Below are 24,474 nucleotides of genomic sequence, written 5' to 3'. Positions count from 1 at the left end.
CTGCTCCTTAATGACCTGTCTCTGTACTGTCTAACCCCTACCTGCTCCTTAATGACCTGTCTCTGTACTGTCTAACCCCTACCTGCTCCTTAATGACCCGTCTCTGTACTGTCTAACCCCTACCTGCTCCTTAATGACCTGTCTCTGTACTGTCTAACCCCTACCTGCTCCTTAATGACCTGTTTCTGTACTGTCTAACCCCTACCTGCTCCTTAATGACCCGTCTCTGTACTGTCTAACCCCTACCTGCTCCTTAATGACCCGTCTCTGTACTGTCTAACCCCTACCTGCTCCTTAATGACCCGTCTCTGTACTGTCTAACCCCTACCTGCTCCTTAATGACCTGTCTCTGTACTGTCTAACCCCTACCTGCTCCTTAATGACCTATGTCCTCACTAACACTTTTTGGATGAAAGCGTCTTGCTAAATGACTAAAGCGTAAATCGATGGTCAGTTCTGTTTCTGAGAACCAGAGATTGGGTAGTGGCTCCTTCAGACTTTAGGGTTCGGGGGTCCTAAGTCTCCCCAGTTTTCCTCAAGAGTATTTCCCGCTCGTCTTCTGTCCAGAATCCACGAAGAACGAGACCATCACCAAGTTCCTGCAGCTCTGTCTCTTCCCTCGCTGCATCTTCTCGGCCATCGACGCCGTCTACTGCGCCCGCTTCGTGGAGCTGGTGCACCAGCAGAAGACGCCCAACTTCTGCACCCTGCTGTGCTACGACCGGGTAGGACACACACACACGCAAACAAACACACGCACGCGCGCGCGCGCGCACACGCACACACGCACGCGCTCTATTACACCGACCACAACAACATGAGCGAGGTGACGTAACCGGAGCAGGGCGTCTGATTGAGATCTATATTTAAACCGAAGCCTCCGATGAGGTCGTCCTATTTATATCAGATACCTGACACGCTGCCCTGGGAAAACAATAACGCCCCCTAGGAGCGCCATGTGGCTCAATCCTCTTATTATCGTGTTATATATATAATCAGGCGCCTCTGATACATCGGCTCCATGTTAACATTAAAAAGCACTAAATCAAAAAAAATAAAGGCGGGGCTGAGTCTGGTGGGTGGTGATGGTTCCGACGGCTTGGGTTGGTTCTGAAGGGTGGTTCTGGTTCAAACCGGCCTTACTGGTCGCTATGGGTGGTTCTGGTTCAAACCGGCCTTACTGGTTGCTATGGGTGGTTCTGGTTCTAACCGGCCTTACTGGTTGCTATGGGTGGTTCTGGTTCTAACCGGCCTTACTGGTTGCTATGGGTGGTTCAGGTTCTAACCGGTCTTACTGGTTGCTATGGGTGGTTCTGGTTCTAACCGGCCTTACTGGTTGCTATGGGTGGTTCAGGTTCTAACCGGCCTTACTGGTTGCTATGGGTGGTTCTGGTTCAAACCGGCCTTACTGGTTGCTATGGGTGGTTCAGGTTCTAACCGGTCTTACTGGTTGCTATGGGTGGTTCTGGTTCTAACCGGCCTTACTGGTTGCTATGGGTGGTTCTGGTTCTAACCGGCCTTACTGGTTGCTATGGGTGGTTCTGGTTCAAACCGGCCTTACTGGTCGCTATGGGTGGTTCTGGTTCTAACCGGCCTTACTGGTTGCTATGGGTGGTTCTGGTTCTAACCAGCCTTACTGGTTGCTATGGGTGGTTCTGGTTCAAACCGGCCTTACTGGTTGCTATGGGTGGTTCTGGTTCAAACCGGCCTTAGTGGTTGCTATGGGTGGTTCTGGTTCTAACCAGCCTTACTGGTTGCTATGGGTGGTTCTGGTTCAAACCGGCCTTACTGGTTGCTATGGGTGGTTCTGGTTCAAACCGGCCTTACTGGTTGCTATGGGTGGTTCTGGTTCAAACCGGCCTTACTGGTTGCTATGGGTGGTTCTGGTTCAAACCGGCCTTACTGGTTGCTATGGGTGGTTCTGGTTCAAACCGGCCTTACTGGTTGCTATGGGTGGTGGTTCTGGTTCAAACCGGCCTTAGTGGTTGCTATGGGTGGTTCTGGTTCAAACCGGCCTTACTGGTTGCTATGGGTGGTTCTGGTTCAAACCGGCCTTACTGGTTGCTACGGGTGGCGTTGGTTCCAAAGGGCGGAGCTGGTTCTGACGGTGTCCTGACGGTGGTTGTGTGTTCCCAGGTGTTCTCCGCCATCATCTACACGGTGGCCAGCTGCACGGAGAACGAGTCGCGGCGCTACGGACGCTTCCTCTGCTGCATGCTGGAGACGGTGACGCGTTGGCATAGCGACCGCTCCATCTACGAGAAGGTACGCCCCCCCCCCCCCCCACCCCCTCTCATCGTCTGGACCCTCACACTGAGATAGACCCCCGCAGAGCTGACGGGGCTGCTGCTCACACTCAATCAAATCCAAAAAACAACTAATCTTCCTGATGGCGCTTGCTTGGTTCGTCGGCTGAGTTCGACAGTATTAATTAAGGATTGGTTTCACCAAGATGCTCGGTAGCTACACACGAGCTAGTGGCACCGCCACGCTCACTAGCTCTATGCTAAATAGCCACACTCTAAATAGCCACACGCTAAATAGCCACACGCTAAATAGCCACACGCTAGATAGCCACACGCTAACTAGGCACATGCTAACTAGGCACACGTGAACTAGCCACATACTAACGAGCCTCATGCTAACTCGCCTCATGCTAACTAGCCACATGCTAACTAGCCACATGCTAACTAGCCACATGCTTACTAACCACACATTAACTAGTCACATGCTAACTAGCCACATGCTAACAAGGCACATGCTAACTAGCCACATGCTAACTAGCCACATGCTAACCAGCTCCCTGCTATCTAGCCACATGCTAACCAGCTCCCTGCTAACTAGCCACATGCTAACTAGCCACATGCTAACTAGCTCCATGCTAACCCTCCCTCTGTCCCATGCATCCAGGAGTGCGCCAACTACCCCGGCTTCCTGACCATCTTCAGGGCCACGGGCTTCGACGGAGGGAACAAGGCGGACCAGCTGGACTACGAGAACTTCAGACACGTGGTCCACAAGTGGCACTACATGCTCACCAAGGTACCACCTTCATCTCCACCCGTACCGCCTCACTGTGTCCCCCTGCACGGAGAACACCCAGGGACGCCAGTGTGGCACTCTCTGTCTCCCACTTCTGTGCTACAGTAGCCCTGCTCTGTACCTCTGCGTGAGGAGAGTGCCGTTCTCCATACACGTATTCAGCAGATCAGTACACGCTGTCCGTGAGGGAAGATTTAGAGACGATTTTCACCTTCCTCCTTCCTAATCAAATGTAGGTCCTATTGAATCATTAGACGGGCAAATCTGGAAATCAAAAATACTTCTGTTCATCCGCACCATTCCAACGGTCGGCATGGGTTTGCATATTTGACCCATGAAGAATAATACTGTGACCTCCACCTTTACTGTCTTCACTGTGTTGTGCTGTAGTTAACACTGACCTCCACCGTTACCCTAGTTAACACTGTGACCTCCACCCTCAGGCCTCGGTGCACTGCCTGGAGACGGGGGAGTACACCCACATCAGGAACGTCCTGATCGTGCTCACCAAGATCCTGCCGTGCTACCCCAAGGTGCTGAACCTGGGCCAGGCGCTGGAGTGCCGCGTCCACAAGATCTGCCTGGAGGAGAAGGAGAAGAGGCCCGACCTCTACGCCCTGGCCATGGGGTAACACCGCCGTTCACCTGGGGCCCTGCAGCTCAGCGCTGGGGCGCTACTGCTAACACGGGATAGCTTGGTTTAGCTTTAGGTATATCAAGGCGGGATTAGCCCCAGCTAAACCAAGGCGGGATTAGCCCCAGCTAAACCAAGATGGGGCTAGCCCGAGCTAAACCAAGATGGGGCTAGCCCGAGCTAAACCCATCTTGGTTTCGCGGCAGCTAAAATAAGGTAAGGTTAGCTGCAGCTATCCAAGGTAGGGTTAGCCATAGCTAATTAGCCATACTAGCAGCGGTTCCTTATGCGTGTGTGTGTGTGTGTGTCAGGTACTCGGGCCAGCTGAAGGGGCGTAAGGCCCACATGGTCCCGGAGAACGAGTTCCACCACAAGGAGCAGCCGGCCAGCAGAACCGCTCTGGGCGGCCAGCAGAACGGCCCCCTGGCCAGCAAGGCCCCCGCCAGCAAGACAGAGGACCCAGGGGCCGAGGACGGAGGTGGGGCCTTCAGCCGTCTGACCTCCCCCCCTCTCTCTGTTCCTCCCATCCCTCCCTCCGTATTGCCTCCCTCTCTGTCTGTCCCTCTCATCAGTCTCTGTGTATTACCTCTCCCTCCACCTCCTCCCCCTCTGTCTATTCTCTGTTTTGACATCTCCATAGGCTATATTGGATGTCTGGTTGGTGTGTGTGTGATGTCTAGTTGGTGTGTGTGTGATGTCTAGTTGGTGTGTGTGTGTGATGTCTAGTTGGTGTGTGTGTGTGTGTGATGTCTAGTTGGTTGGTGTGTGTGTGTGTGTGTGATGTCTAGTTGGTGTGTGTGTGTGTGATGTCTAGTTGGTGTGTGTGTGTGTGATGTCTAGTTGGTGTGTGTGTGTGATGTCTAGTTGGTGTGTGTGTGTGATGTCTAGTTGGTGTGTGTGTGTGTGTGATGTCTAGTTGGTTGGTGTGTGTGTGTGATGTCTAGTTGGTGTGTCTGTGTGTGATGTCTATTTGGTTGGTGTGTGTGTGTGAGGTCTGGTTGGTTGGTGTGTGTGTGTGTGTGTGATGTCTAGTTGTTGTGTGTGATGTTTAGGTGGAGTGTGATGTTTAGCTGGTGTGTGTGTGTGTGATGTTTAGCTGTTGTTTAACAGTGTCTGGGATGTCTAGCTGGTGTGTGTGATGTCTAGCTGGTGTCTAAACGGTGTTTGATTGGTTCCCAGATCGCGGTAAAGATAAGACTGCAGGAACAACCAAACCAGTGAACAAAGCCAACAGCACCACAGCCAAGGTCACCACCAGCAACGGGAACTCAGCTCCCAACAGGTCAGTGTCAGCTTCCTGTTAGCCTGAGGCTGCGCCCTAGTGGAGGGACAGTGCTACTGACTTTACTGACTGGTGAACCGACTGGTGAACCGACTGGTGAACCGACTGGTGAACCGACTGGTGAACCGACTGGTGAACCGACTGGTGAACCGACTGTTGTGCCGACTGTTGTGCCGACTGTTGTGCCGACTGTTGTGCCGACTGTTGTGCCGACTGGTGTGCCGACTGGTGTACCGACTGGTGTACCGACTGGTGTACCGACTGGTGTACCGACTGGTGTACCGACTGGTGTACCGACTGGTGTACCGACTGGTGTACCGACTGGTGTACCGACTGGTGTGCCGACTGTTGTGCTGACTGTTGTGCTGACTGGTGTGCTGACTGGTGTACTGACTGGTGAACCGACCCGTGCGCCCCGCAGCACCAAGGCGACCAAGGAGGACAAGGAGAAGAGCGGGAAGGAGAAGAAGAAGGAGAAGACGCCGGGCAGCACGCCGGAGACCAAGGGGGAGCGCCGCGACAAGAGGGAGGAGCGGGGCGCCGGCGGCAAGGAGGAGCGCACGGGAGGAGGAGGAGGGGGAGGGGGAGGGGGAGCGGCGGCCAAGGAGGAGCGGGCGGGCCGCGAGGGTAAGGAGCGGACCCCCAAGGCGGAGCGCGACAAGCTGAAGGAGGAGAAGAGCAGCGCCAAGGAGGAGGCCAAGGAGGCGTCCCGGGAGTCCAAGAGCAAGGAGAAGGAGCGCGGGGCCACCGGCGGAGCCAAGCTGCCCCCCCCCCGGCCCGAGTCTGAAACTGAGAGGGGTGGGTGACGCGCACGCACACACGCACACGCACGCACACACGCACCACGCCCCCGTAGGGCTGGGCGATCAATTTGATTTCGATTTATAGATTCATTTTTTTCCCATTTCATTTATTTTCGTTAAATGTTTTATAGAACAGCTGGATACAGATCTGTATATTATTTTAGGTTTGAACACTTTCTACTTGACCATGTTGTGTATGTTTTTAAGGCGACGTTTCAAAGTCGTCAGTGGCAAAGTGTTTTTTTGGGAGAGCTGAATGATAACATCGTGTTTTCAAAAAGAATCCTTAGAATAATCGGGATGTCAATATCGGCCAAAATCATCGCGATTATGATTATTTTTTTTTTTATAATCGAGCCGCCCTAGTAGGACGTGTACCTGAGCCTCGGATATGCCGACCTCTGACCCCCCCCTCTCTCTCTCTCTCTCTCTCTCTCTCTCTCTCTCTCTCTCTCTCTCTTTCCCCCCCCCCCCCCCCCACAGAAACAAAAAGGCGAAAGCTGGACAGCCATTCGTCTCCATCCCACTCGTCGTCTGTAAAGGTTAGTATGGCCTGAGGTCGTGTCCCCTCTCTGCCTCTCACACCCCGGCCGCCCGACCTCCGGAGACCCCCAGCAGGAGCCAGGAGCCCCCCAGCACTCATATGGACTCTTCTGTCTCCCCCCCCCCCCCCCTCCACCTTTAAGCCTGATGGACTTACCCCCCAGGAGCGTTGTGTAGATGTAATGATTTTATGAGAGCAGTATTTTCCTATTAAAGAGCGAGAGTCGTAGTGCCTTGAGAAGATGTTTTTTGTACCGTTGTGCCGCGCGGTACAGCTGGCCCGCGGGGGAGAGGTCCAAACTAAAGTTTAAATCAAAGTCCCCCCTCCCCCAGTTCCGTCGGTCGGAAAAGAGTTTTTATCGTCTCGAGTTTCACCAGCGTTGGAGCCCCCCAGCCCCAACCCCCCCCCCCGTCCCGTCCCCCGGTCTCGGTTAACGTTCCCAGAAGATCCCGCTCAAGCACTTTAGAGGTTCTCTCGTCGTCCGTACCGGTCGGTCCCCCGCGGCCCGGTCTTACAGGACCCGGTCCCCCATCCGGGGTGCGGTGTCATCCTGTCATGCTGGTCGTCCGGGCGCGGTGGCCACGCCCCCCTCGACCCCCCCCCCCCGCCCCTTGCCACGCCCCCACCCTGACGCAGATCCAGAAGACGGTTCGGAGGCCATCGGTTCCCGGTTCGACGTTGACGGATCCAGAGGTGTTCCTGTGACCCCATCAGCAACGACCCCCCCCCCGCAACAACCAGCACCCCTTTATCACCCTCACCCACCCCCCCCCCCCCCCCCCCCAACAACCAAGAAGAGACGCCACCAGCACCAGGAAGACCCCCACACCCCCACCTGCCCTCAAACAAACGGAGGAGAGCTGAGCTACACAGCCCCTCCCCCAAAGAAATGAAGGAAGAGAGGAGGAGGAGGAAGGAAAGGAGAGGAGAGGAGGAAGAGGCGGGCGAGATGTCCCCAGAGACGACGGTAACCATGGCAACGCTAGCGGTGTAATAGTAGCCCTGCGTGCAGCCAGGGACGGTGTAGGCGCCGGCGTGTCTCTCCACCTGTAAGTGACTGATACTCAGAACGCATCGCACGCCGAAGGGCTCGCACACCCCGACGCCAGCACACTGGCGCTCGCACACACTGGGGGAGGCGCTAGCACACCGAGCACACCCTAGTGCTTAGCACTTTAGCCGCACACCAGCTCAGCCCCACCACCACCACCACCACCACCACCACCACATGCTGCAGACAGACTCCAGAAACACGGCTCTCTGTAGACATCTCTATCTTTCTCCATGCTCAGGGTTTCCCAAGTATTGACATTCCAGGTGTCCTGACCTTGTCCGAGCCTTGATCCCCGAAGGTCAGAGGTCAGATCGGAGAAGAAGCGGGCCGCCTCCTCCACCTCCCTCCCTCCCTCCCTCCCTTCTCCCTTCTCCCCCCCCCCCTCTCCCCCTCCCTCTCTCCTGCAGCAGCTCATCTGTCATGTCCATTCATTCCTACAGGACGCTAACACCGACCCTAAGGACTCAGCCAGCAAGGTTTGACCCCTACTCTCCTACAGCCCGGTCCTCAGTCTCACCTTCTAGCGCGGTCGGCTAGTTATCTCCACCTTCCCGGTTCAAACGGACTCAAAATGACCCGGTTCTGACTCACGCACGGAAGGTGTCGTTAACTAGACGATGGTCAAAGTATTAAACTCTTAAGAAAGCGTTATCCTTTTTTAGGGTCATGGGGTCACAAGGGGATGGGCCTGTAGTGTTTCGGTCTCTGGGTTCCATCCCCCATCGCCCCTACCTGCTGCTTCAAGATGCAGACAGTCACTTCACTTAAGAGTCACTTCACTTCAGTTACAAGAGCTAAATGGTTGAAGCTAATTAATAGCATAGTGTTTAGCGTGGAGCCGTCAACCAGGTGTTCCCCGTCGAGGCGGAACGAACGGTGACGCCTTAATTTGTTAAAAGTGTTGCGGGGAAGCATGTTCACGGGACGGTGAGGGCAGTAGGGATGCAGCCAGCGGTCGGGGACTAACCCACAAACCCTCCTCGCCCCCAGATCGGGGGGGGTGGGGGGTGACCTGGAGCCAAAGGGTATTACAGGGAGCTACCCTGAGGTCGTATCTGAAGGAACCTCACAGCTTTCACCTTAAAAGTCCGGATTTAGATTTGGTTCTGTCTTCTCTCTCTATCGTGTCTGTCTTGTCCCTCTGTGTATTTCTGTCTTGTCTCTCTGTTTGTCTTGCGTCCGTCTGTCTCTCTGTCTGTGTATTTCTGTCTTGTCTCTCTGTTTGTCTTGTGTCCATCTGTCTCTCTCCGTCTTGTCTGTTGTCTTTGTGTCTCTCGCTCTCGCTTGTCTCCTTGACTGTTTCTCCCTGCCTTGTCTCTCTGTCTTGTCTCGGTTTCTGTCTTGTCTGTTGTTCTTTGTCTCTCTCGCTCTCTCTTGTCTGTGTGGACTCTGCCTTGTCTCTCTCTAGCTTGTCTCTGTCTTGTCTCTCCGTCAGTCTTTCTGTCCGTGTTTAGTATTCACAGCGTGTCAGATGGAGAGTTTTGTGATTTCTTAAGTATTTCTGGTTGCACCGACCCAACCCGGCCACCAGGGTTTAGTTTATATCGGTGTGTATTGATTGGATATGAGAATGAAAGATAGATAGATAGATAGATAGATAGATAGATAAATAAATACTTAAATAATCCCAGAGGGAAATTATTTAAGGCAGAAGGACCACTAGGGGTCAGTATTGAGCATCCTGGACTCGGTGTTGGTCACATGGTTCTAGTGCGCAGGGGTGTCAGAGCCGGGGGGGGGGAGTGTGCGACCGTCTCCTGTCTACCGGTGTGTGTGTAACGTGCCCTCGTCTCCGCAGCAACACCCCGGATACAACTGTGTGTCGCGCTCCAAGAGCAGAGAGAGGGAGCAGGACAAGAACGACGGCTCCACGCCCCGCGGGAAGGACAAGAAGGAAGAGAAGGAGCGCAAGGAGAGGAAGAGGGTGAGTGGGGAGACCGGGGAGACCAAGGGGTGAGATGTGATGAGGCCCCGTCCACACGAAGCCGGCGAATCCGCTGACCGAAACCGTAAACTTCTGAAACTGCCCTCGGAGGTGGTTTCAAATCTACCCGGTTTAGTTTTGGATTCGTGTGGACGCCTGAAACCGACTGAAACCGTAAACCATGACGTCATCGCCCCACCCCTCGACCCTCTAGCCAATGACTGTTAAGCCCGCGGAGTCTCACCCTTTATGCGCATGCTCGCCTCTTCTTCTTATTTATTTTCCTTCTGGATTCCTGTAGCAGAAGCAGCGCCCCTTATGGGCCTGGCATGTGTACTACAGCGTTTCTACACATCTACCCGGTTTCGCTTGACTCCGTCTTTACGGAGATACTCCGAAACCGGCTAGATCGAAACCGTAACAGTTTCGCCCGTTTGGGCTTCGTGTGGACGGGGCCTCAGACGTGTGGAGACCCGGGAATGAGAGGCTGTAGTGAGACCAGAGAGAGGGTTTCTGGCGAGGCCGGGGAGTGAGACGCCGGGGAGTGAGACGCCGTGGTGAGACGCCGTGGTGAGACCCGTGGCGACGGGGAAGTGAGACCCTAGTGACCCGTCCGTCTCCCTCTCCTCAGGACCACATCATCAGCGACCCGGAGGTCCCCCTGGAGACCAAGAGGAGGAAGGACGAGAACGGAACCAGTGAGCCTTCATCACCATCATCATCATCACCACCTTCGTCACGTATCTCACCCCACACACGGCCTCCATAACCCCCCCGCCTCACTCTCCCCCAGACTCCTGCAAGAACAGCAAGAGCACCAGCCCGTCCTCGGACGCCCCTCTGTCGGTGGAGAAGGAGAAGACCAAGCGCTCCAAGTCCTCCTCCAAGGAGAAGAGTGACTCTGTGAAGCCCGAGAGGACTTCCTCTGGAGGCAAGAAGGTCAGCCCCCCCCCGGTACTTATTATTATTATGGTCTGGCCCACGCCACACACACACACACACACACGCGCACACACACCTGTACGGACTGTGGGGACATGAAGGGAACGCATCGAGGATCTGTGGAGGTACCAGGTTCTGCACTGACAGGGAGCAGAGCGAGAGGAGTCGCACCCGGGGTCATAACATGTTTGGTGGGGAGTGAATAGTTAGATTCACATTTCAAGTGCTATCCGGATTAGGGCTTTGACTCCGAACTTCGTTATTCGAATATAACTCGAATATCAAAAAATAATCAAAATTCGAACGAATATTAGGCAGCCCTTAATATTGGAACCCGTTATGGGCCAAGAGGGAGAGACGCCGGAGAACCCCACGCAGTCTATTCATAATATTGTAATGACCACGGAAGAGGCAGTGAATGAAGTATTGAGACAGCGATTTAGTAGAATCCGCAAGACCGGTAACCATAGCAACGCCGGTAAACAAACCTCGCCAAATCCAGGTCTTTCTGAAGGCATTTAATGGGCAAAATATTATTAATAAATATTAAAATATATTCGAACATTAATATTAATAAACAAACAAACTTTGAATATGATTTTTGGGCAAAAGTCAAAGCCCTAATCCAGATTCCACAATGTGTTTAAATTCCCGAGCAGTGAGTTTTGAAGCGCGTTCAGCACTGCTACAGCAGGAGATGATGATGCATCACAAGAGAGCTGGGGCGGGCCAAAGGGGGGCTGTAGACATTGGGCATGGAACCAAGAACCCTCCCGCTGGGGGTCTGACCCCTAACCTCTGCGCTCTCCGGCCTCCCGCCGATACAGTCCTACGGTTCACGGTCCTCCCATCATGTTGTCCTCCTCTCGGAGGCCATCCGTCTTCGCCCGCTGTCCAGCTCTCCGCCGCTGGAGGGCTGGAGAGGGTTCAGACGGAACCACAACGCTGACATCCATTTTATCTTTTTTTCTCTAGGAGTCCCGTCACGACAAGGAGAAGTCTGAGAAGAAGGAGAAGAGAGACAGCAGCAGTGGAAAAGAGGAGAAGAAGCAATATCCTTGAAATTCATTTCATGACCTGTCTGTCTGTCGCCTACTCCCATCTGTCTGTCCTTCATCCTCCCTGACTGTCTTACTCCGTCTGTCTGTCATCTTCTGTCTGTGTCTTAGTTGGTCTGTCTGTCATCCTCCCCGTCTGTCTGCTTGTATGTTGGTGTCTGTCTGTCATCCTCTTGTCTGTCTGCCTGTCATCCCCCCTCTCTGCTTACACGTCGGTCTCTGTCCCTCAGTCCGTGTCTCCGTCCGTCTGTCTAGAAGCTGCTCTTCTAAAACAACATGGATGTTTCCCTTAACGTGATCACTCATAAATCGTCAGACAAGCACCGATAGTGCGCTCCCCCAGGGTGCAGGTAAGACCCCTCCTGCTCTCCTACGGTCTCCATGTCTCTCCTCACGGTCCTCACGGTGTCCTCCTCCTGCAGAACCCGGGACGCTTTTATCAGCCTCCCTCCCCCCCCCCCCACCAACCCTCCATGTCCCGGACCAGATCTTCTTTTTGCTTTCCGTTGTCCTCCTGCCCGGGGAAGAGGTCCGCTGTAGTTTGTGAATCTCGGCTCTCCATGTTTTTATGTTTCATTTTAAATGTATTTCCTGTAGATCACCTGAAAGTGTTATCATTTTTTACGCGAGAACCCTGCGTGTCTCGAGTCTCTGCGTGGCCTCCGCCGTTAGACCGCGCCCGGCACCCCCGCCAACCCTTTTAATCCGAGTGCAACGGTGGATACATGATACTAAGGACCATCTTGTATATTATGTGTACAATAATAAAGAGGGGGACATGGAATTGCAAATCATGTTTTTTTTTGTTTTTGATTTATGTCACAATTTGTTCACTGTTTATTTGTGTTTTCAGGTTTTTACATAATTTATAAAATGACAAAAAAAATGCCAGTTTCATTCTCCCTGAAAATGCCGAATTGTAAAATAAAGAATACAAAAACCCCACTTCTAAAGTTCTGTACTGGATTGCAACTGTTTCAAGTAACTTTTTGGAGTTTTTAATCTGCTGTACTCAACACGTGTACACTTTTTTAAAACCAATAAATAATGAATTTCTTAGTGTTACTTTGATCTGGTCTCATGCTTTTATTTTGTAAAACCACCGTGACGTTTCCTTGGTGATAAAAATTCTTGCCCCAACGAACGCATACGATAACATTTTAAATGTAATGTTATGCTTGTATATTAACTAGGGTTTGGAGATTCATCAGGAAGAGCCCTATTATTTACACAAGAAAAAATCCAGGCAGATTTATTTAGTTGTAAAATCTCCAACCCTTTAATCTAAGGGCCTAATTAAGCAAGTCAGTTTTAAGAATTTCGATTCACAAAACATTTTTGTGGTAAGTACTCAAACATGTAAGCAGGTAAATACAACCAAACAATAAATGTACAGAACAAAATATCAAAAAGTTACTTTTATTTAGGAAAAGAATGTAATAAAAGTATTTGTACATGGGCTGTCCTGTGTCTACATGCCACTCATCCGTCTGCTAGCAATGGAAACGGTTCCACTTGGGAGGGATTTTTAATCTTTTAACTTTACGGTGCAGTTTGGTTAAGCCATTAACAGTTCAACATGCATTTAACTTGGGGAGAGAAAATCAAAACAAAGAAAAGGTTCAGCCGTATATGTGAAGCATCTTTATCTCTATCTTGATAAACATTTAAAACATCTTTTACTTCCACCTCATGTTCAACCCCAAACGCAACGAAATGTGATACAAAACTCCACTGCAGATGGGGTTTTTCAACTCCATATGGGGGGTGGAAGAGATATTAAATATAAACTTTATTAAATGTGTAATAGTACATTTTGTACAGAATGTAGTCTTATTTTGGATGACGCCTCCAAGTGCTCTTTCAGAGCTCCTGGCCGTGAATGATTCAGTCTTATGTTTGTAGCTGGGCTGGATGCTGAACGTATAAACCAGGTATCTCATAGCTGCACTTATATTATCTTCTTTGGCTTCAGGGATGAGCAGGACCAAAGCCATTTGAGTGGACACCCAGTCTCAGTATTCACATCTTCCGATAAAATAAAAAAAACATGTCATCACTATTATTGATCTTAGTCTATGAATTAAATTGTATTATAATATAGCACTGAAAATAAAACCTTATTGTAAAATAAGTAGATGACTTCACTACTCTAAGTATAACGTTAAACCCAAACTCAAAAGTTTTCACCACAAAAATGTCTGCAGAGGATTCAAACTATTCAACATGTTCAACAATGTTCAGATCGAGGACCGATGGCTTTTCGTGAAAACAAAACCTAGAAAGTCTTCCACCGATCTCAACTTATTAGTCCTGAAATGTCTCTTCGTCGAGTGAGTCCAAGTGAAGTTTGCATTGCCCTGATGCCGTGTTCGGTAAGGCACTACGAGAGTCAGATCGCATGTTCGATTCCCCGCCGTACGCCCGTCAACCTCCACGGAGGTCCGGAGGAGCGGTGCGGACAGCAGGCTTCACCAAGTCCAGAGCCGTCTAGCAGACCAGCCGTAGTGTGTGTGTGTGTGTGTGTGTGTGTGTGTGTGTGTGTGTGTGTGTGTGTGTGTGTGTGTGTGTGTGTGTGTGTGTGTGTGTGTGTGTGTGTGTGTGTGTGTGTGTGTGTGTGTGTGTGTGTGTGTGTGTGTGTGTGTGTGTGTGTGTGTGTGTGTGTGTGTGTGTGTGTTTTTTCAGGGTCCAGCCATACCATTAGGAGGGACGTTTCCAATCTGCAAAGCAATTAGCAAACATAAAGAAAATCATAAGGAGCATTTTAAAACATTCTAATTTGATATAACACACATTTCATTGTAGTGTTATTGTTGAAGAATAAGTTGTATTTTTGCATAATGTTTTTAAGTTCTTTAAAAAGGGGCCTGATCAGTTCTAGCACTTCTATTTCGCTATTGGTTGATTACCGGGCATTGGCAATTACAATTAGCGTTTACACCGAATCCAGTCTGACAAACCAATCCACAAATGCGGATTAGTCTGGAACCTCTCCGTTCATTATTGCTTTCCAAAGTGAGTTATCAGGCGCAGACAAAACGGCCTCTGAACCAATAAGTCCAATCAACCAATTGGAGCAATGCAACTTGTGACGCACCAAACAATCAGCAGCAGGTCGGCTCGGCAGGAGACCTACCGAGGCTAGATCTTGACGCTCTCCGTTCCGTACACGTTGTAGCCTTCCCGGTACGTCGCGAAGTTCTGCGTGTTGGCTGGAGGCGCCGGTTTAAAGTTCTGGGCGTTCTTGGCCAGCTTCAGCCGTTTGGTTTCTTCCCGGGACTTGTAGCAGAACTCGATGAGCGCCACGGTCATGGCCAGCCCCAACCCCCCGACCAGAATGTAGAAGACTCCTGCCACGTTGCTGAGGCTCAGAGCGCTCGTCTTGTCCTGGCGACAAGGTAAAGCAAAGCGATGAGGGTTTCTCATGGGCCCCTTGTTAACTCCCCTAACTCAGGCTACTCCCGGTCTAAATAGACTAACAGTAAACCTAACTGCCTTATTAACCCTCTACCTACACCCGGTCTGACCGACCTACTGTACATCTAACTGACTTACTAACCCTCTATGGAGCCCGGTCTAAACGAACCCTCCCACCCCAGTTGCTCTGTAATGAACCCACTACCGCCGCTCAGAGCTCAGCAGTCATGTTGTGTTGATTAATAATAACTAGCGACTAGTGGTGAATGTAGAGAGAAAGGCTCTTAATGTGTAGTGCAGTCTCCCCTGGCGGGCCCCCCAACTCTTTTACGTCGGGGCCCTCGACTCCTACGGGGTTATTAAACAAATTAATTAATTAATTAACCTGTCTTTCAGTGGATGACAGGCGAGTAGAACCAATTTACTTATATTAAAAGCCAAACATTAGTATTGAATTTCATTTATGAATTTTACCATTTTTGTTTTATCACGTGATCTAACCCTACTGGTGGCTGTAGTCACACATCCTAGTGCCTTTCCTAGTTCAAATCCTAATCCCATATTTGTCTCCTAAAATCTTACGTTAAAGTGTCATTTTAGGATTTTCTTCACGTTTTAAAGGCGGATTATTATCCGCCTTTAAAACGTAAGAAAAACGAACATTGCTGTAAAATGATTAAACACATCAACAAATAAAATGTCAATAAAGGTTTGGTCAACAAAATAGCAGTATAATGGTTGCTACTCTTAAAAAGGAAGTTGTACTGTTATGCTTATGAATTCAGTCAAAGGCATCAAATAATGGTGTTATTAAATGTGCAGGCTCATATAAAACGGTCTGCTGGTGATAAATAAGAAATGTGAGGCTACATTGGAGTGTGTGAGCAGACGTTGCGTGGCCAGTGAGGCCAGCAGAATGTGAAGGTCTGCGGTGTGTTGCGTACAGAAGCATTCATCGTGTCAACATTTGAGGTGCATCCCGCAGACACTGTCACTGACCTTGCTTCCTGAGTCTTTGGTGCCACACTCCCCCTTATCGTACCACCATTTGTTTTTCAGCTTGTCTAAGACTCCTTGCTCACTGAGTTTCAATACCGCAAGGTTTACAGGAGTTCTTCACGTGGGACATAACATAAATAACATCATAACATGTTATTTTATGTTATTCAACTCTTTAAATACTACTTTATCATGGTAAAGCGATAGAGCCGGAGCCTGGCTTCTGATAAGCTAGCTGTGATTGTGTTGCTAACCATGGCTAGCATGGCGCCAGGCCCTAGCTCTATCGCTTTGAGTAATCGGCACACACTGATCAATAGTTATCAATGAAATCAATTCAACTTGCAGGACTAGAAGCTGTGTAGCCATATAGGACAGCAGGTAAGCTTAACTTAAGGCTGCATTTGTAGCCTACTTAAGGCTTTGGGCATGGTCCCAAAAGGTTTGGCACTGCGGATCTACCTCAGTAACCCTTTGTTGTCCAAAGCAGCCTTCAGATTCCTTTTCTAAAGCGAATGTCTTACAAAATCTGCCCTTCAGTACATCTTGTGCTGGAGTCCACACCGGGAACAATATTTCAGGTGCGTCATTGGAGGTTTGGGGTCTCGAAACGTGCTGAATAATATTGACGCCATTGGAGATGAAGGTTGATATCCTGGTTTCAGGCAGATCAAAGGCTGGGTTTATGGGCTTATATCTGTTTTATATCTCGTCCAGCAACATTGGTTGGCACGGTTCAGCTTTGGGTTAATTTGGTTTCTTAGCAGGACCGAATCTGTGAAGTCGATCATTGACGGGACTTTACGTTTTGCAAGACATTTAGCTTGATTTACTTGACTGCAAGATTTCTAGTCTTATTTTCTTTCAGGAAAGAATTGGTTTGTAATTGAACATGATTTGAATATATTGTATTCACCACTGCAAAGCTGCATCACGAACAAAATGCACATTGAAATCTGATGAGTCCATGAGTACGGATGGTATGGATGAAACACGTCATGTAAACATCCATAGAGATGAGGCTGTGCTGCCTGTGTTCTGAACACAGGAGTCCTTTCTGTGTGTACCGTGGAATCTCAACTCTTTTAACAGAGTTAGACTCCTTCCTCTTCCATCACCAAATAGTTTGAACGTTGTTTTTTTAAATCACAAAGTGCATCTCTGCCAGTTACGCAGACCAGTTGCACTTAGAATGTTCCTATCAACCAGGTAACTCCCTATAAACCTTGAAATATTAAAACCCCATTCAAAAAGTAATATGTATGCACTAATAATGTTTAGTATATACATAACACTGTTGTGTCTTATCTTTCTGCATCTTGTGAGTGAGTTCGGAGGCGACAAACCAAAAAGCATGAAAATGTTCACACACATTAATTCTTCCAGCAGTACTTTCACTTACCGACCCATGCTGTTTGAAACATTCTTAAACCGGAACTGATTAAGGAGTAGTTTCAAACTGGTACTGACTAACTTGTAGCAGTCTTAAACTGGTACAGATTAATTTGTAGTTTCAAACTGGTACTGACTAACTTGTAGCAGTCTTAATCTGGTGCGGATTATTTGTAGTTTCAAACTGGTACTGATTAACTAGTACCAGTCTTAAACTGGTGCGGATTAATTTGTAGTTTCAAACTGGTATTGACTAACTAGTAGCAGTCTTAATCTGGTGCGGATTATTTGTAGTTTCAAACTGGTACTGATTAACTAGTACCAGTCTTAAACTGGTGCGGATTAATTTGTAATTTTAAACTGGTACTGACTAACCAGTTTTGAACTGGTTCTATTGTAATTATTTGTCTTTTTAACTGGTAGACACTTAGATTTTGGCTTCAAACTGACAAACCTAGCTCTCCTTTTCTATCAAACTAGAGATCTAACTAGAGATGCACCACTACGTTGTTTAGATATCCTTTAGTGTCCAGACCAAACGTGTGGTCAACACCTCCTCTCCGTCTCCCACCCCTCCTCCTCTATCTTCATCTTCTTAAAGGGGAAGAAAGATCAGCATGAAGAATTACAGATGATAAAGATGAGGAAAGCCTCTAAACAGCGATCTCTACATTCTATACCCTATTCTGTAGTTATATACACTAATATCTGTTATATACCCTAATCTTGGGTTCTAAACTCTAATCCCTAGGTGCTAGACTCTAATTTGTGGTTCAATATTTTAATGTATGTTACATACCCAAATCTATAGGTTATATGATCTAATCTCTACATTCTATACCCAAATCAATACTATAATCTATAGCTACTATGCACAATATAGAGTACATTATGTACTCTGTATTCCATACTCTGATCTATACTCTTTACTCATCTATACTGATATCTACTCTATATTCTATACTCAAATCAATGTCTATTTATAAATACTGTGATCTATTCATATATATTCTATACTCTACATTCTCACATGCTTTCAGAGGCATTCTCCTTGTTTGTAGCACGCGTCATTCCATGCACCACCAGTACGGCATGCATGTCCTAGTTTCTGCTTTATTCTACATATTCATAGCTGACCCTAACACACACACACACACACACGCAAATAAATTCATAAACGCACACATACACAGACACACAAATAATCAGAAGAAAACACTTTGCAGTTTGAGGACCTCTGGGAGGCCTCTGGCCTATATAAAGCCCCTGGACAAACTTCAACTCCCACAATGCCTCACTCATGGTATGATTAGTTATATTAAGAATGACTGTACGATGCTATTTATAAATCAAGTAGGCTAAAGAGAAGAGGAAGTTTGTTATAAATAAGGAGACCACAGGGCTTAGATGCTTCCTGCTCCAAGCTCCTAAATAGGGCAGAGTTTGATGTGCACTTTCATATAGTCCAAGACCTAGTGGTGCACGTGCACTATCATTTAGTCCACCCAGTGGTGCACGTGCACTATCATATAGTCCAAGACCTAGTGGTGCATGTGCACTATCATGTAGTCCACCCAGTGGTGCACGTGCACTATCATATAGTCCAAGACTTAGTGGGGCACATTCATATAGTCCAAGACCCAGTAGTGCACGTGCACTATCATGTAATCCAGGACCTAGTGGTGCACTGTGGTGCGGTCATGCCAGACATGCGATCTCATGCACTATCGTCAGCATGCTACAATCAAGAGGAACACCTCTGGCATCAGGCATGTGGTCTACACTGGTCTCGTTACGATGCACAAAACATGCGTCAGGACCCTCCCACTCTGCCGTCTCAGACGCACACATCTGTGGGATGTACACACTGTTCTACATACTGTGTGTTGTACACAGTGCGTGTTCCACTCTGTTCTCCATGCAGTGTGTTGTTCTACAAACAGTGTATACATTGTGTTGTACACATTGTATTGTACCCGGTGTGTTCTACATAGTGCGTTGTACACAGTGTGTGTTCCACAGTGTTCTACACACTGTGTGTTGTCTATAGTGTGTGTTCCACACAGCAGACGGTGAGACGGTAGAGAGAGAAGGTCCTGCTCTTACCTAGTGAGACTTTACCTTTCATCTGATCCTTGTAGAAGAAAAACTGACAAGTTACGAATCCTCTGAAGTGCCTACTCATTTCTCAATGCACCGCTAAACTTCTAAAGGGCTAACCCTCTGTTAAGTGACGAAACAACTCAGAATGTATTGATTGTATAATTTGTTACTAATGTTTATCTTGAATGAACTACCTGGTCAGTCAATCACTGAAGGGAGCTCTGCCGTTCAGTGATTGGGTTGAAGACGATAACAGGGGTGTCTTTTCCAACTGAGCTGGTCTCTGTCACCTTATTGTACTTTAGTTATTCAAGGTAAATGGGTAACAGCTGGGAGCAGTATGCTAATGCTATGCTAATGTTATGCTAATGTGACATTGATATGAGCCAACATTACTTTCAATTTTAATTTAAAACTAACTTAACAACCTTGCTATTTTTGTTCAACTAAGACTACACTTAAGTATTCCCGATGTGTGACGTGCAATTCTAAATGGAAGGAAAGAAGGCACGTTATTCATTAGTAATGATAATGGATCAATTAGGTGAATAATTGGTCAACCATCATAAATGAATCCTCTAGTTTTGAGTAAGTATGGTATAATGAGTAAACATTGAGTATGCACAATGATGTAGAATAATGAACCTCACCAACACCTAAAGTTCCAGATCGTGTCCAGCTCCCCAGAGCCTAAAGAGTGTTTGAATGCTTTGATTCTTTCCAGTGGTTCTTACATACAATATATTTATTGTTAAATTACTAACGCATGCATTTCTGAGGATAAAATAATGACAGAGAGATGCGCCAGTCAGGTTTGAAATCAAGTGAAACATCGCAGTCGATCACTCAACGGAACAAACCCGCAGGCATTCGGCCGTCAGCCGGAGGAGTGGCTTTGAGTGCCTGTAGCATCCACCTTCTGCTCACTCAGAATGGATGACTACAACAGCAGCGGCAAAGCCTCCTCTCCCCTGCGGCCCGATGCCCAGTGTGATGTGCTCACCATGCAGGCTTAAAGCAGCAGTCCACCCATTCTCAGCCTGGTTTCCATGTGCTTTCCTTTTTGCGGGAATGACGTGACCATAGCCTCCTAAAACACCTGACCATCTCAAGGATGCTCAGATGTTTGACTTCCGGGACACGAACCCTCATCAGAGTAGCCAGAGGTGGAACAAGGACTGTCCGCCTTGTCTCCGCTCTGGACCCGAATGACTCGGTTTCTGCCCAGCCCTTTGGAGGTTTTTGGTTCGCTGTCTCGTCATTCCTTCACATTTGAAGGAAACAAGGTTTTTAAATCTGTGAACTGTCCCTTCTCAAGGTGGAGCCAAAGACCAATCCGCAGTCTGACTAGTGCAGTCCCTTGTGTCTAAAGACAGGGGACCGAGGGTCCCGGGTCTGCAGGGGTCCCCCAGGGTTTTCAAGGGTATACAGGGGACCCAGGGGTCTACAAGGACCCCCAGTCTAGAGGGGCCCGCAGTCTACAGAGCCCCCCAGGGGGCTACATTGACCCCATTGGTTCTAAAGGGGCCCCGGGCCCTACAGGGGTCTACCGAGGCCCATGGGGTCTATAGGGGGTCTACCGGGGCCCATGGGGTCTACAGGCGCCCAACGCTCTGCTACAGAGTCAGCCAGGCCTGATTGAGGAGTGTCTCCTCGGTTTGGGGGCGCTCCTGACGAGGGCCCCGGCTCAAAGCCCGGCCCCAGGACGCCTCCTGGACTGCAGGGTCCCGCTGCGGTCCCTAGTCCAAGGAGGACGGTGGCTCAGTCTGGGACGCGTCAGCCGGACGCAGAGGACATACGTGTAACGGAAGGGCGTGACTTTGGACATCGTAATGACCTTAGGTTGGGCTTTATGTATTCTGATGTAAAAAGTGTTTTTAAATGTGGCCCGTGTTGGTTATGGTTCACCTGAATACCTCCACAGTGGGGGCGGGGCATGGATGAGTCTTTGGCCGGTCTTGGGTCCCAGTGTGGGACCAAGAACGACCAAGCGGACTGTGAGAGGAGGGTGATGTCTGACCTGTGGGGTTTCCATGGTGTCATTAGAATTCTCACGTTTTTTTATGCCCGTCATGCTTCGTCCCCTCAAGACCCCGCTGTTCGCCTCGCAACCCCGACACCGCCCCTTAACCCCCAGACCCCCAAATCCCTGACCTCCACTACCCATGACCTCGCTGTTCCCCTCGCAAACCTGACAACGACCCCTGACCCCCAGACCTCCACTACCCCCCCCCCCCCCCCCCCCCCCCCCCTACCCCCCATACCAAGACGCCCACCTGACCCACCTGAGGTTCTGGGCAGAGAACCAGAGATATCAAAACCTTCTCCGTTGGCCTGTGGATATAAAAAACAGAGGGAAGGTTCCTGTCTTTCATGAGCACAGACCAAAGCTCCCTGCACCAAACTAGTTCCCCCCCCTCCTCGTCAGTCCAAGACTAATCACTGCTTCTAATTTAGCCAACGAAGGGGTTCCCGGTTCGATCCCCGCTGCTAACCGTAGGACTGCAAAATGCAACTCGTAGCGGCTGGTTATATTTGGGTTAACATTTGGTAGGTTTGTTTGCTGACCGCCTTGCCGATTACTCTACAGAACTACGGTGGCCGAGACATGAAGGCTGACCTTGGAGTCCCCTCCCCCGCTGCCGCACTCCCCCTTGTCGTACCACCATTTGTTTTTCAGTTTGTCCAACAGGCCCTGCTCGTTCAGTTTTAACACTGCCAGGTTAACAGCATTTCTTGAAACGATAAAACATAACTTGGTAAATACACAGGGCCGTGAGAATCTAATGGTGCGTGTTAGTGAGTAGCGGGAGTCGCATATCATTGACCGAGAGGGGAGACCGGGAGACAGATTGACGGGGGGGATGGTCTGGCCAGAGTGGGGGTGCTGGGTGTTTAGGGGCTGGGGGGGGGGGGGGGGGGGTCTCTGTTGGAGAGGTGGTGCAGGTCGCTGGGGTGGGGGTGCTTGGTGTTTAGGGACTGAGGGGGGGGTCTCTGTTCGGGAGGTGGTGTAGGGTGTACACATTGTTTTCAGAGGATAGATGACCACATCCAGCATGCACATTGACATTCAGCACAGCATCTCAAGAAGCACGTGTGAAACACTCAGTAAATATCCAGTCTGGCACAAGACAGGGAGGAGGGGGGGATTCTGGGAAATAATAGCAAACCAAATGTGTTATGGGAAGGGCTGTGATGTCACGGATACATGTTGAGTCAAATGCTCTTAACGAAGGAAGACAAAAAAAAGAGCGATAGACAACTGGACAGATGGATGGATAGAAAGAGATGGACAGAGAGGTAGAAAGACAGAGATTGACAGAGACTGACAGATTGATGGATAGACAGATGGATGTGAATAGAAAATGGCTGAATCAAGATAAAATAATTGTCAAAAGGTCCTCCTCGTTGATTTTAAGTGATTGAGGAGTGGGGAGTGAAAAGGAGGTTAAATCAGGATAAATAACAGGTTAAACATTAACATCATATGTGATGATTGAGAAGTAAAGGGTTAAATAACATGTGAGGAGGTAAGGTTAAAATAATGTGATGGGTGAGAAGTAAAGGTTAGGTTCCCATATTGGGCGTTAGGGGGGGGGTCTGGGGACATCAGGAGGGGTGGGCTACCATAACAACATGGGGGTATTGTTATAATATCCCACCCACCTTAATGCCGACCCTTTGGGCGTGGCCACTCCGTAACCCTTGGAGTCCAGGTTCCCGCCCACTTTCATGGTGTCGCAGGGCTTCCGCTGCTCGATGTACTCGTTCATGGTGGACTCCAGCAGGAAGGCGAACTTCCCCTTGGACTTGCGGACGCGCGCCACCCCGTCCGGCGTGGTCTTGGCGAAGACGGACGGCTCGGCCGACTTCATGTAGGACCACATCTTCTCGTACACACCGATCTTGGAGCGCTGTGATGGGGGGGGGGGGCAAACCGGTCAGCTCAATGGTCACGTTTCGTTGAGGACAATACAGATAATGAAGTGATCATCCATGGAGGACTAAAGTACAAATGTAGAAGGAATTTGTCGAGCTGCAGGTACAGTATATTCATTTGTGATAAAAGTTGAAGATGATATCTAAATATAACCGGGGTGGGGGGGACAGAGGAAGGGGCTTCGCTCATGGTAGCTTCTACAATTCTGTCACGTTTCCTGTTGGCCTGAACGGTGAAGCTGAGGAAACAAAACCAACGGCCGTGACTGCGATGTGTCAGTTAGTTTGCTCCAGCTCCAGCTCCATCTGGACCTTTCCAGGAGGTCAGGACGTGGTTCCGGTGGGCGTCGTGGGGGGTTCGAGCGCCACCTGAACCGGACCGCCTACGACGAGACGGGTTTCTAAAAACAGCCAGCCAGCGAGCTGCAGACAGTCGCCCACCAGGGAGTCGGCGGGCTGCTGTCCGCGGGAGAAGGTCCAACATTGAGGACGGCAGAGGCAGGCGATGTGACCTTCTGCTGAGGAGCGAGACATCGCAGAGAGACAAAAAAGTACTTCCCGGTCCCCAGGCGACCAGGAGAGACGGTTCCGTCCCGAGACGGCGATACGATCTGCCGAGTCAGGAGGAGTCATGACCCAACAAGCGGGAAATCGAGAGCAACACCGAGTGCCGTCACGTGTTCCAACGTTTGACCGAACCCGACAGTTGAAGTATCGTCTAACTTCAGATCTGCCCTCTAAAAACACCGGTCCCTGAGGCGTTAGTGACCCGAAAAGAGAGAAGACGCGGGGGGGGGGGGGGGAGTGGAAACACCAAGACCTGCGGCAGAATGACCTCTTCTGTCCATTGGACTACACACAGCCTAAAGGTCGGTGAACCTTAGTCTTATCGACTTTCTTCAGATAATCCCCGTTGGGGCTGAATTTGGGAACAGAAATGTCAGAATACACCCCAGCGAAGTTACAACCTACCAGGCCTCTAGTGAAAAGGTCTGGACAATCGGAGGGCCGGAGAATTCACAACGAGCGAGCGGGCGTGCTGCTGACATATTGATGACGTTTCTATCATGTGATCATGTGTATTTTGAATTCCAACTTATGTTTGCCTTCCACTCTCACCGCAAAAAGACAGTTGGAAGCCTCGGCCGCATCTTTGACGTGATGTGAACAAAACACTGCGACTTTGCCCTGCATACTTTTTTTACGTTCCTTCCTGCCTCCTACACACTACACCGAGGCGCCAACCCTAGCCTCAAGTGTCTCCTGTGTGTGTGTGAACCCGTCAGATGCGCTTAGCTCCCGCAGTGTGCTGCATGTGTGAAAGGGCAACTCCGGATCACC

At 49.6% G+C, this 24,474-nt stretch overlaps 2 protein-coding genes and 1 long non-coding RNA gene across 10 annotated transcripts in view; 1 reads left to right on the top strand and 2 right to left on the bottom strand.

Annotated features, from left to right (window-relative positions):
• Positions 1-12,354, top strand: part of thoc2 (THO complex 2) — a 32,585-nt gene extending 20,231 nt beyond the window's left edge. Inside the window, exons 25-39 of one of the 7 annotated variants that reach the window (XM_060057652.1) lie at positions 568-725; positions 2,137-2,265; positions 2,911-3,042; positions 3,486-3,670; positions 3,988-4,154; positions 4,856-4,958; positions 5,380-5,756; positions 6,245-6,303; positions 7,800-7,835; positions 9,158-9,283; positions 9,915-9,981; positions 10,077-10,222; positions 11,201-11,277; positions 11,586-11,633; positions 11,706-12,354. In XM_060057652.1, coding sequence (XP_059913635.1) covers positions 568-725; positions 2,137-2,265; positions 2,911-3,042; positions 3,486-3,670; positions 3,988-4,154; positions 4,856-4,958; positions 5,380-5,756; positions 6,245-6,303; positions 7,800-7,835; positions 9,158-9,283; positions 9,915-9,981; positions 10,077-10,222; positions 11,201-11,277; positions 11,586-11,613 — 1,790 coding nt within the window. In that variant the 3' untranslated portion in view covers positions 11,614-11,633; positions 11,706-12,354. Of the gene's footprint in view, positions 1-567; positions 726-2,136; positions 2,266-2,910; positions 3,043-3,485; positions 3,671-3,987; positions 4,155-4,855; positions 4,959-5,379; positions 5,757-6,244; positions 6,304-7,799; positions 7,836-9,157; positions 9,284-9,914; positions 9,982-10,076; positions 10,238-11,200; positions 11,288-11,585 lie in introns of those variants that run through there. The other 6 variants (XM_060057650.1, XM_060057651.1, XM_060057649.1 and 3 more) reach the window with 6 other exon arrangements.
• A 2,152-nt stretch (positions 12,355-14,506) lies between these two features.
• LOC132462078 (glutamate receptor 3-like) overlaps positions 14,507-24,474 on the bottom strand; it is a 59,698-nt gene continuing 49,730 nt past the window's right edge. Inside the window, exons 13-14 of the mRNA XM_060057656.1 lie at positions 22,861-23,108; positions 14,507-14,670 (exon numbers count right to left, since the gene is read on the bottom strand). Coding sequence (XP_059913639.1) covers positions 14,652-14,670; positions 22,861-23,108 — 267 coding nt within the window. The 3' untranslated portion in view covers positions 14,507-14,651. The remainder of the gene's footprint in view (positions 14,671-22,860; positions 23,109-24,474) is intronic.
• On the bottom strand, positions 16,768-21,035 carry LOC132462087 (uncharacterized). Of its 2 annotated transcripts, XR_009526718.1 has the most exons (3): positions 18,666-21,035; positions 18,597-18,632; positions 16,768-18,563 (listed from the first exon to the last, which is right to left on the bottom strand). It is a non-coding gene; the product is annotated as an uncharacterized LOC132462087 (long non-coding RNA). The 2 variants fall into 2 exon arrangements; XR_009526719.1 differs by having other exon boundaries at positions 18,597-21,035.

Source organism: Gadus macrocephalus, chromosome 7 (assembly GCF_031168955.1).
Source record: "Gadus macrocephalus chromosome 7, ASM3116895v1".
Lineage (NCBI taxonomy): Eukaryota > Metazoa > Chordata > Actinopteri > Gadiformes > Gadidae > Gadus > Gadus macrocephalus.
The sequence above is the reverse complement of the archived record's forward strand: the minus strand, read 5'-3'. Positions and strand labels throughout refer to the sequence as shown.